General features: G+C 36.6%; 1 protein-coding gene across 1 annotated transcript; it reads right to left on the bottom strand.

The window, feature by feature from the left end:
* Positions 1–11,880: 11,880 nt before the first annotated feature.
* Positions 11,881–12,411, bottom strand: F5147DRAFT_783802 (uncharacterized protein; the record flags this gene model as incomplete). The annotated part of the gene is made up of 1 exon (XM_041442833.1): positions 11,881–12,411. The coding sequence occupies one exon, from the start codon at positions 12,409–12,411 to the stop codon at positions 11,881–11,883; it is 531 nt and encodes a 176-aa protein (XP_041284214.1).
* Positions 12,412–12,863: the final 452 nt, after the last annotated feature.

Genomic DNA, 12,863 nt, shown 5'->3' with positions numbered 1-12,863 from the left:
CCAAAGAGTTGGCCGTGTCTGCCAAGGGGATCTGTACTTGTGTAGTCGATTCTGGTGTGTCCGTACAATCCTCCGCAGTAAAAATGGGCGCTGACACAGTATTTTTGAACTGTATAGACATATCAGTGAGTGTTTACAGTGAAACTTGCAAAAACTACTCACATTTTCATCATTCTGTAGATTAGAACCTGTTGCTGGTAGAACCTTTGCTTTCTTGGATGCTTGCCATGCAGCAAGGCTGTCACCATGCTGTTTTTGCCAGGTCTTGTTGTTGCCCATACCACACTACAGATCAGCAGTGCCATGGCTTTGCGGCACGATGTGTTGGACTTTCAGCTTCACACTCTGCTGGCGGCACATTTTCAAGAACATCAATTATCTCACTTGTTAGCTCATTTATCATAGTTCTGAAAAGATAAGTTTTCTGTAGCATAATTCTTGTCAATGCCATCTTTTCAAATTCTGTAATGCTGAGCTCTATGGTATGTTAATCATTAATTTACATTCTGTCACCTTTCTGTAATGTTTATCATGTGACATTGGTCTCTTTTGTGCGATTTCTACCTTAGTCGCTAACTCAAATACATTGCAATAAAGAATTGAACATACCATTCACCGCTCTGCACCATGTCTGCAACAATAAGTGTAAAACCATGTCGACACACTGCCATAAAGATCTCTGACTTGTCAAAAACTCTCCACATCCATTTTGTTTTGTCGTCTTTCATATTTTTCCATCGACCCACACAAGGGTTGTTATCCTATCAAAGCATTAGTCACTAGAGTCAAATTATAGTAGTTGAAACTTACCTTGTCGTCATTGTTGAACAAATCAACTTCGGATTTAATGTGTCTGTGAAAGAATCAACATACACCCTGGTCAAGTAACAATAATCTACAATGGATTGAGAGGTTGGGAGCTCTGATGATTGGAGACTGTTCCATAATACTGAATCTTCATCATGGTCCTCATTGGGGACTTGCTTGAGGACTTGCTTGAGTGAATTTTTTCCATCCATCGTGTAAAACAGACTAAACAGTCAATAGCACCTTATCCTATTGCCTCCTGGACCAGTGAACGAATCTGCATGCAAATGAGCAAGTAGAGATCCAAAGTGATCGACAACTGACATGAAAGGTAGCTATGGAAACATTTCTAGGTAAATGATAAAACATTGTTGTATCAGTAATGATATTATAACTCATGCCTTGCAAGTCACAGAGTGTCTTCATAAATCCTTGAATAGAGAAGTTCAGGCAGCACTGGTGTATAATACAATAAAACTCCAGACATTCAATGGTCATGCCAACTGAAGGATTAATGATTAATTGAGGAACATGGAATGACACCCTGATGGACAAGTGCTGAAGTAATATGTGTCGGATGAGAGAATCAAAAGATGCATTTTCTCAGTGTTTGTAGAACTTTGTAATCGAAGCAAAGTAAGTAAACATTCAATACTCATGATGGATATCAACAACATCAATAAACACTTGGCCAGCATTGATGTCATTGACATCAACATCTTTCTGCCTCTCAAAAAATCCCATCACACATTTCTCATCTCTCTCCAGACTCCATGCAAGGTATGTGTTAAGGTCGTACTCTTGGAGGATCAGGCCTGAAGGACTTTGGCCTCAGCTGTACGCTGTGCTCCTTTCCCAAGTACTGTCCCTTATTTCAGAGACTGATGATAACACGTCCGGAGGGTCGGATGAGTCTCATAGTAATCCAAAAGACTTCCGGATATCAGAAATGTGCATAAGGCTAATCTGGACAAGTCTGAACTAGAAACAAACAGAGGATAGACTATCCAAAGATAGAGTTGGAGATATAGACTAAAGGAATCGATCCTAAGTCTCAGAGATTGACGAGAGTTATTTAGACTCAAGTCCGGAGGGCGGAAAGAGGACAAACTAAGTTGATATTCAAACTGAGGTACTACAGGACATATACAAGGGTTTATATACTAAGGGAATAACAGAAAGATCAGTGAGCAAGAGTCCGAGGCTATGTACGAAGCATAAGCAAAGTTTATCAAGCGCAAGTCGGAAATGAAGCATAGGTTAACAGATCAGTAAGCATACCGGTAGTAAGTATAACCAAGATACCAGGAACAAGGAATAATGAATAAAGGAATAGACTATGTTAATGTTATATGAACAGGAAATGAATTAAGAAGCTTATTGTATATTGGATTGGAAGTAGATCTCTACATCGAATCAGATTAGATCTAAGGTCCGAGGTCCAGACAAGAAGCGTGGATATATGGGATATGACAGTATGTTGTAATTAGTGCTGGCATTTGGTAGTTAAATGCCTCAATCTGACATTGTGTTCGATCACGTCATGTCCAGTAGTCTTTATGACAAACTCACTGTCTACTATGGCCTCAAGGTATGCAGTAAGCTATCTTGATGATTTCAAATTGAAATTACACATTCCAAAAATCAACAGCAATCTCACAGGTGAGTTCCTGCAGTTCACCTCCTCCATGACTTATATCAAGCGGCTGGGTTCCAATAAGAATGTCCCAGGCACCATAGGAGTTGTTGTCCACCTAGGCATTATCAGCCATGGCATTGCCATGGTCACGCAGTGCCTCTAGGGCATGTCATTCATCAAGAGACGTTTCTGAGGTAAGTCATTAGAATCATATAATCATTATCAAGTAGCAATAGCCACTACGTACCTTGTAGTCGAACCCTTTGCCGTTCTATAGCACTTGCTGCTCATTCAGCAATTTTTCTTGGCCTGTAGTACATCCTGAGTAGGCCTGCAGCCCGATGACGAGGATCACATAGGGACACAATATGTCGAGTTTTTGTAGATGCTAGTCCAGTGCAATGGCATCTGTGTGAACTATGTTTGTCATCATTTTTCCAATGTTTTGATTCTCAATTATTCTGAATTTGTCAGTGACTGATGCACCATTCAACAGATTCACATGATACATGATAAGTATTCATAATCTAACATAGTACATACTGATCTTGCATTTCTAGGCCACTTACTTGTCAATTGAGCAAGTGTCATGTGTTACAGTTCATCTGAAGATCATATAGCAGATGGTAAGACATATACATATACTAAATATTACATATACATCTAACTGGTTGACACTGACAGTGCCTCTCACATATTCCCACAAAGTCATGTCACTTGAAGTGTATGAAACAATGACTATAGTGACCACTGAGACTTCGGCATCTAGTACTGCCAAGACATGGACAAAAACCAGCACCATGAAAATATCGAGGACCCATACCATAGAAATCAATCAACCATTTGCTTCACCCTCCCAAAATACACCTAGCTCTGTTCGATCTTAAGTGGCACCATCTGCACGGTCCCACAACCCAAGCCTCCCCCTCATCCACTCAAACAAGTATTTTGGCATCCCCACAACATGCCACTCTATAGCCCATCCATTCCCCACCCAAGTGCATTCACTTTGCCCTCAGAAGGGCATCAACGCAAGGTCTATATCATTACTGGTAAGGGTAACAAGTTAAACTTTTCTTTCATTGGTATGTAGTTCATCAAAAACTCAGCCACTTCTATTTACCAATGCTTTCAGGAATGAATGTCACACAGTGGGTCAATCATGTTAGTGGGAATATCTACTAAAATATGATACATTCCAGGAAGTCCTTATGCAGTATATTCATGCCTATGAAAATGGTGAGCTTCATGCAATTCCAATCCCTGGTTCTCCATTCTGGCCAACTACAAATCACAGTCTATGTCTCAGATAAGGAAGATCTTTAGTCTTATATTAAGGATCTCTCAGAAGCAGATGAGCAAGGTGCAATATTTAATACTATTAACCACATACCAACAGACACTGGCTTAATGAATAAGTTCTGAATCTGACATTGAGGATCATCTATCTACAGCTGCCAGCACATCAGCTCCAACAGTTAGTCCCACCCATTGCCTCTAATAAATGAGAAATACCTTACCACTGTATTATAATTTCTAATTGATATGAACAATTCAGATGATATAGGACTCAATAGAATCAAGGAGCTGTTATATATGTGAATATAACTATGACTTTGTCCACTAAGTACCACCGTTCTCCTACCTGGCATTTGCTTCTTATCATCATACTGGTTATTTTTGAGTTGCATCTCCTTCATATAGAACACAAATGTTGTAATATCACGGCCTGGCTTTTCCACCATAAAAAACTGATTCTCAGTGAAACCAGAAGGAAGAGTTGGCTGGTGTAGGACTATACCAACCATGCTGAGAATAGACTTGAGATCTATGACATGAGCTGACTGTATGGCAAGATAGGTCAAGGAGATTTTAATCTGGTAGTGAGAACTCGTATTTCACCATTAATAACTATATACTTATGAAATCTCATTATGCTTAGGATCAGTAGGAGTAAACTTCTGGTACACCAACCCCTTCTAACAAGAATTATACTGCAGAAATTTCATCTAAAAAGCTTGGGGAGGAATCTCATATGATAGCTGAAATAAGACATTGAGCAGTGATGAGATATTCTGCTTTTTGTTCAGAAATGCCTTGATCACTTTTACATTAACAGTTCCATTTTTATTGAAAATTGACAGCTAGCCTAGTAGTACTAGCTAGTTATACACAGTCATAATTATTGGTTGGAGCTAGAGCTAGTTGGTAGGTTGCTAGCAAATTAATTCCTGGTACCCAAGATCATCCATAAGATTCTGCTTGATAAGTTCTTCATAGAGTGAGCAAGGGAGAGTTGTCAGTGAAAGTATCAATCAGGGTCCTAGCAAGTAAACCTTAACTGAAAGATTAGATAACATGAAAGACGCTACTATTGTTTAGAATATGATTACTGACTATGGGAGAAAAAGTGAAGTCATGCGCTGTTCAGAGCACTTTGGCTCATACTCCTTTAAAATGGATATACAGTATAGCAATCCCACATTGCTATTATCAGAAGAATAAATAAATGCTCTGAGAATATGTTTGTCAGTAAATAGAGTATTCAAAATCTTCTGTTTATTATATTCCTAATATATGATCTTATGTGTAATAAGTGATAAAAATATCTTCTGAATCTAAAACTTCTTCAGTTTTAAGGGGTTCTATTTTGAAATAGTTTAATCTGTAGGATTTTATTCCCCATCTAACTTTTCTTATGCATTATAAAAGATACCTTCTTCATCTTCTTCAATATTAATTTGATGTCTTGCTTTTGTCAGTGAACTTCTTCTTTGGTCCAATAGATATTTTTTTTTCTTTAGTTAGACATCCTTAGGATTGTATCTTTCCCTCCTGAGAAGATAATAAAAAAGCACATTCACATAAGAATTTCATAGATAAAAAAGAACAATTATAGTATCATATAATTGTTAATGAGATATCAAATACCTTCTATTTAAAAACATTTTATATTCATGAGTTTCTTTTACTAAAGTTAGAAGTAAACATATTTTCGTCATGATAATAATTAAATGATTCATATGATTTTTAGCCAGACCCTTCTTAGCACATTTGAAGCAAAGGCCATTCTTATACCTATGATTCTGTTTTGAGGAGATTAGTGAGTCTTCATTTTCTTGTCCTTCTTCTACATCTATATAGTTTACATACAAATACTTAAAATTCAAGAATACTAGTGGAGCAATCAATGTTGTTTTATACTTATATGTCTAAGGCTTTGCTTAGCCATTCATTCTTATTATTGTTCCAGGTAAACCTAGAAATATCTTAATTGAAATAATATTCTAGTTTTAGGTGCCTATTCTAGAGAATGGTGCGGATAGAGATACACCTGACTTTTGTTACATTTAATGTTATAATAGATGTCTAAATGAAAGTTCGAATAGCTAATATTCTATTATGACAAGTCAAAAAGAATAAGTAGATTGCAGGCTCTAGTCTGTATAGATGAAGTTAAAGAAATACAATAATACAGCTGTGATATAAGTAATGAATGAAAATAAGGTTAAAGCAGAGTTTGAAAGTAATTAGCTAATGATACAAAAGGAAAACAAATTATATAATAGAATATCTAGGAATATAATAGAAGAAATGAGTAAGAATTAGTAAATATGACATAATACATAGGAACAGAGCAGAACTATATATAACATAATTACTTACAAGCTATCACATTGCTGTGTTATGTGCTTACTATGAATACTTTAGGTTACTCTGAATTTGTAAACATACATGTTTATATATTAATAAGAGCATAATCATATTTTTCTATTATCTCACAATTATGTTAATTTACAATAAATAGACTATGTTGTTCTCCTCTTGGTGTTAGAGACAGCTTGACCAGGCCACTATGCAAATAGCTTATATACTTCTTTTTCAAAATGTTCTAGCTATTCTTCAATTTATTTTTTCCCTCACTATATTAATAGAGTTAGCAATATAGGCTTCTTTCTGTAATGTAACTTTTCTTATGTGAGAGATAATAAGATCTAGAAGATTAATTCATAGAAAGTAAATGTAAAGGCCTTTGAATTGAAAGGAAGGTAATAATTTTATGAGTTGAATATGCTAAGCTTAACCAGAAACAATAATATCCTTGTTATTTTCTTTTTCCTTTTGTTATATTTTATTATATTTCAGTCTTGTTGTTTTTTCTGTTAAGTATTATCATTTTTTCCTGCTATTTGATAATTATACAACTAATGTATAGTATGTACCCTTAGCTTATGAGAGTTTAAGGACAAAGTCCAGAAGTCCAGAATCTAGAAGTGTAGAAAATCTGATAAATGTTTGGAAACTAGAGGCAAGGCTACTACAGACAAAGTCCAGAGTAGAAACAAAATAGCAGAAGACTACCAAAAGTAGAGGCCAGAGGTATTAATAAGATTCAAACTAAGAATGTATAATGATGTTTATATACTATAGAAGACATAATAGAAGATTAGTCAGCATAGTACAAGGCTATGTATAAAGCATGTGGAAAACTTATTAATACTATAATGGAACATAATAAAATGAAGTTAGAAATGAACAAAGTCCAGATAAGTAAGTACAGTCAGATATAAATATAACCAGATGACCAGAAATAGGGGCTAACTAAAAGGGGATGTGCAAAAGGGGAAAGACATGAAAAGTGAAGCTAGTCAGATCTAGAAATCTGAAGAAGATTATGTTATAAGTCCAGGTCTAAAACATCGGATATAGTAAGTATGAAAAGTCCAACAGATGTTTAGAAACTAGAGGTAAGGCTTATGGACAAAGTCTGGAGTAGAAACAAAACAGAGGTAGACTACTAAAGGTAAAGGTGGAGATATATAATCAATAGAAATCAATCCTAAGACTTGGAGATTGACAAAAGACAGACTCAAGTTAAATGAAGGCAGGAATGAGCAGAATCAAATACAAACATAAAAAATACAGTCACAAATAGGCTGTAGCTTGTCAATGACATCAAAGAATGTATATATAAGCCACTATGGTGATTGAATACCTCGAAACTAGAGAAAGAAAACATAACTATCCTTAGGTTTCTTGTCATCTCAATCTTGGCCCTTTCAGTCAAATGTCTTGTCATCAGGATTATCATTATTGTTGTTCAAAAATTCAGCTAAAAAAGATCTCAAAACAAATGGGTCTAATACCTTTCTTGGTCTGAAAGGACACTATAATGACTTTAGCTCATTAAATACTAAGGTTGTGATTATGAGCATATACAAATGCAATGATATCTGAATCCTGCTACTCATTGAGTATATTCTATTGGGTTAGAGCATGTATAATATTGGCATCAGAATAGGGTATGTACAGTGCATCATTAATAGTAGATATGAGCTGGTGCTCACTATGGACTCTGTAATAGTAATAATAGCATATAGGTGCTCCATTTTATCATCAGAGAAAAAAAGATTGATAGGATGATATGAAGACTGATAGTATAAGACTGGAATATGAGTCCATATGTGATAGTGCCCTTTACATGTGAGAATAGAGAACTGTCATACTACTTCAGTTAGAATGTAAGCAGGAAGAGCATTTTTAACCATAGTAATAGTATCTTAAGCATTTGCTCAATAATTGATAAGCTCTAAAACATGCTTGGACTAGTTTCATTTAGACTTTGGCCTAATCATTGGATAAGGCAGGTAGAGTTGGATGGACTATTAGAGTCCTCTGAAAGAATATCTAAATCTGAGTCCTAGTTGTTTATAATAAGCTCATTTTGATAATGTGTGAATATATACATAGCTTGCATAGCATCTGAAATAAATATCATATAAGTATCATTAATCCTAAGTAGATAAAAATAAAGGTAGTGTTGGACTAGGTCTTCCTATTTTGACAATAGTGTTTGAGTTCTTACTTTCAGAAAAATGAGCATCATTTGAGACATATGGAGCTGGAGGTAAGAATGATGTGTGTGTGCTATCCTTGGTAGATCCTAGATGAATAGATTGGTGCATGTTAATCCATTGGTTCTTTGAGGACATAGGCATTGAAACTCTAGAGTCAGAGAACACAAGATGAGATACATTAGAAGAATCAAAGTTCCTGAATATAGGATACAAAACAAATGTATTAGACTCTAGTACGCTGGTGTGTACATTAGTACTGAAAGTTATTATGTCATTAATGGAACTAACACATCAGAAAAAACTATTTTGCTCTAAAGAACTTTATAGATAGGGTTCAGAATGTTAAAATATGGATGATATGGTGTTGAGTTCTTCTGCTTCTTTTGTTTGTCCTTTCTTTCTCACTCATTTGTACCTTGCCTTATTACTCATCGCTAATGAATTCTGTTTTTTATTGCTATATAAACCGGTACTTATGCTAATACTTAAATAATAATTGACTTTAGAACCATTCAATAAGACTTATGTGAGTGAGTCTCTCTCACTTTACTACCTTCTGCTGAGTTGTGCATGTGAGTAGCTATCTTTTTGCCTTGTCTTTCTATTTTGCTAATGAGCTCTTACATATTCTATCATTTTCATCTCTTTTCCTTCCTGATTATATCCATGATGTGACTAACTCCCTGTGAATATCATCTTTTCTTATTATCTACCTAATAAGTCCTTTCTTGTTTTGCCTACTGGTCTCTATGCTGCTGGTGCCCTATTGCACTAATTCTTTTGAAACAAAGTTCAGAGCTAGAATGTTCCTTGTCACTAAACTCAGATCTTTCTCTCTTAATCATCAATCCATTTGAGATATTCTGTCCATTCCATTCATAACTTATATTTTTAACCCTTGCTCACTTCCCTTGATCATCTGTTGTCTCCAAAGTCCTGCCCTGCCCATGAGATGATCCTTTGAGTGTGGAACTCTTACTCATGCCCAATCCTCTGAGAATGTTTTTAATAATGAGTGCTTCATCTCTTTTGTTTATCCTATCCTTATGTGTTTCCTTTGGTTTCTTTATCTTTTTGCTTTTAATGATTCCTTTGGGTGCCTCAATTGGTTGCTTGCTGATGTGAATTTTAAACTCATATCCATTGCTGGCATACCTCTAATATATCTAAATCTTTGTTTAAATTAATTGCATTCAGATCATACACAAAAAAATTTCAACAAAGCTGGATTTTCTGATTAACCTCTTCTTCACTTCTAGTTTTTCTTCTTTTTGCTCTACTGCATTTTAGTGCTGTCTGTCTCACCTGTTTCCATATGCCCTTGTGTCAAAAATCTTCTCAGTTTCACCATATTTTATCTTCAAGTTTGATTTTAGCATGTCAGACCCAGAAGACCATATATGAGTATTCATTCATTCACTTCTAATATTCAAAGGCTACTCACTCACTCATCCCTCCAAGTTTCAACAGTAATATCAATAATCTTGCAACCATCACTTTTCAAAGTGCTGCATAATAAAGCAATTAGGGCAAGCCCTATCCATTCAATCTTACAGACATGTCTTTCTCTGTTAAGACAGAAAAAGTTTTGCCTCAGACCAAGATCTAGCCCATTAACTTGTCCAGCCTTACACAAACCTTCAAAAAGGGTGACAAAGCAACTGTGATAAATTTGTTGTATCATTATTCTGTTCTTTCTCTTAATGACAACTTATACTATAATAATAACAATAAGATGTTGGCTTGGGATACCTCCCAGCATTACCTTGATTTTTGCCTTATTGTGGGAGGCTTCATTGATTTGCATGTATTGCTTCTAAAGAAAATAGTCAATCATATCTTTTCTACCATCCTTGATCCCATTCTTGATCTTTATCTTCCTACTTGTTTCTTTCAATCTAAATTCAGCAAGTTAGGTTTAATCTAATAAGTTACATGATGGCTCTTAGGACCAGTCCTTCATTTCAATTTTGACTGGCTTTTTTCTCCCAGAAGAACTTAGAAGACATTGATGTTTTCCTTCTAAGCAAAAGACTACATGAGGACATCAGACTCTCACTATCTCACTTTCATATGACCATCATGTTATTTTTTTAGGCCCTATCAAAAAATCCTTCCTATCCTATCTGTATTATGCATTATTATGGTATGGACAATAACCTTAGTGCATGAAGGATCAAGGATGGATATGTTTAATATATGATGAGTGTTTCTTTCTTAATATTCTGTTTTGCATTCCACAATGTCTGCCTTGTTCTTCTTTATTTGTTACCACATATTCACCCCTATATCTAGGTCTCAATGACCTCCCCACTCCAAGCATGATATATTCTATTAGAACTACTTTCACCACTGTGACACTGGTGATTAATAATTAACTAACTCTATAACATCATTACTTCTGATTAGAAGGACTCAACTATACTTATATTATAGAAGCTAAGAATTGGCATGCAGAAAGATCTTATGCTGACATAAGATATATATTGGTTGCTATCACCATAGACATCATGTATGTTCTTTCTATTTTCTTGCATCTCATGTTACTGCATGCACAGATAGATGCATTATAGTCAAATAGTAGTTGGAGGTGCTAAACAAAAAGATAATTCAACAGTATAGCATAGTGTACAACTCTACTGACTCAGATATTCATAAAGAGATAGACCTCAAAGATCTCCATTATGATCTCATCATGCATCATGAAAACAATGTTTCTGATAAGGACAAACATTGCATTCCTTGGCTGCATGGCAAGATGTGTTATAGTGAAAAACTATGTGGATTTCTAGTAAACTTAGAGACCATCATCTCAGAGTTATTTTCCTCCTACATTCCTGATCATGGAGACATAGTCAAGGACTAAGATGCATACACAGAAGAACAGAGCTTCATATTGTTAATTGCTATCTTCTCTCTGGTATTCCTCTAAACCATGGGACACTATTCTTCCTCACTTTGCTCCTTTCATCTCTGACATCTGTTATGCAATCTTACGCAGACCTTGCATGATAAACCTAGATGATGGTCAACCTGGGTCTTACAAAACCTAGCTGCTATTTGACTCTAAAAGATTTCTGAACCAGGCTTAAGGCTCACAAGTCCCTGTAAGGCTGATGCATCAAGTCTGCTAGTTATAGGTGATAGGTAATGCATCAACTATGTATATTCCCAAGCTTTGCGATGCATTATTGATGCATCAGAACATGCTAATTAGTAGATCTTTAATATGCCTATATATCCACAGTCTGTAGCACTTTCAGTCAATGATTTTTTTTGGTCCTCGGCAACCAAGAAACCTATGAAGATCTAATCTTCAGTTCATCGAATCTCTGTTCACATTGTGCCTTCCACTTCGGCTTCTATTTGGTACCATCCTTGTTCAAATCGAATCTCACTTGAAGCCGCTTGACTGACGACATATCCCAACACGGAATTTCGCAAATTAATGTGTATATTCGCAAGCAGGTTTTGGGGGATACATACTATACATAGCTACATACAAGGTATTCCTAGCATCAATAAATAATGGCAGAATAATAGGTTAAAATGTGTAACAAATACGAAAAATTTACCCTACAGTGCATACCTGTGTGGTGTGAGCAGCAAGCGAGGGAGAGCAGCGAGTGGATGCAGCGAGGGAGAGAAGCGAGTGGATGCAGCGAGGGAGAGCAGCGAGTGGAGGCAGCGAGGGAGGGCAGTGAGTGGAGGCAGCGAGGGAGGGCGGCAAGTGGAGGCAGTGAGAGAGGGCAGCGAGTGGAAGTAGCGAGGGAGAGCAGCAAGTGGAGGCAGCAAGGGAGAGAAGCAAGTGGAAGCAGTGAGGGAGAGCAGCAAGTGGAGGCAGCGAGGGAGAGCAGCGAGTGGAAGCAGTGAGGAGGGAGACCAGCGAGTATAAAGAACAAAATGTTTGGTGTGGTGTGAGCAGCAAGCGAGGGTGAGCAGCCAGTGGATGCAGCGAGGGAGAGAAGCGAGTGGAAGCAGTGAGGGAGAGCAGCGAGTGGAGGCAGTGAGGGAGAGCAGCAAGTGGAAGCAGCAAGGGAGAGAAGCGAGTGGAAGCAGTGAGGAGGGAGACCAGCGAGTATAAAGAACAAAATGTTTGTGGAACATCATTAGCAATTAACAGATAATAGAATATTGATCACGCACCTTATTGAACAGCTTGTTAATGTACACCTCGACTCCTACCAAGTCCCACTATTAATGAACATAGTAGCTGCATGAAGTCAGAAGAGTGTACTATTAGCGTGAAAAACACACCTAGAAAATGTTGAACATGCAGTTGAACCAAAATGTTCGGAACTTCGGACCAAACTTGGTCGGACCATAACAGTCAGATGTCACTGATATTATATATGCAAAAGGCCAGTACACTTGGAGTTCACTGCAATTGAATCAGTATGTAGGTTAATTGTTGTACCGTAGTTAGATAAAATTCACATATGCATGCTAGAATTTGGAATGATCATCGAGATGGTTCAAGTTGAGACTCAGGTCATAATGGCCGATTCATCCAAATTGGACTCAAACTAGACCCTGGTAGGACCGAAACCAAATTATGT

Source organism: Suillus discolor (genome assembly GCF_016758755.1).
Source record: "Suillus discolor strain FC423 chromosome Unknown F5147scaffold_430, whole genome shotgun sequence".
NCBI lineage: Eukaryota > Fungi > Basidiomycota > Agaricomycetes > Boletales > Suillaceae > Suillus > Suillus discolor.
Note: the sequence above shows the minus strand (reverse complement) of the source record. Positions and strands in the feature narration are given on the sequence as shown.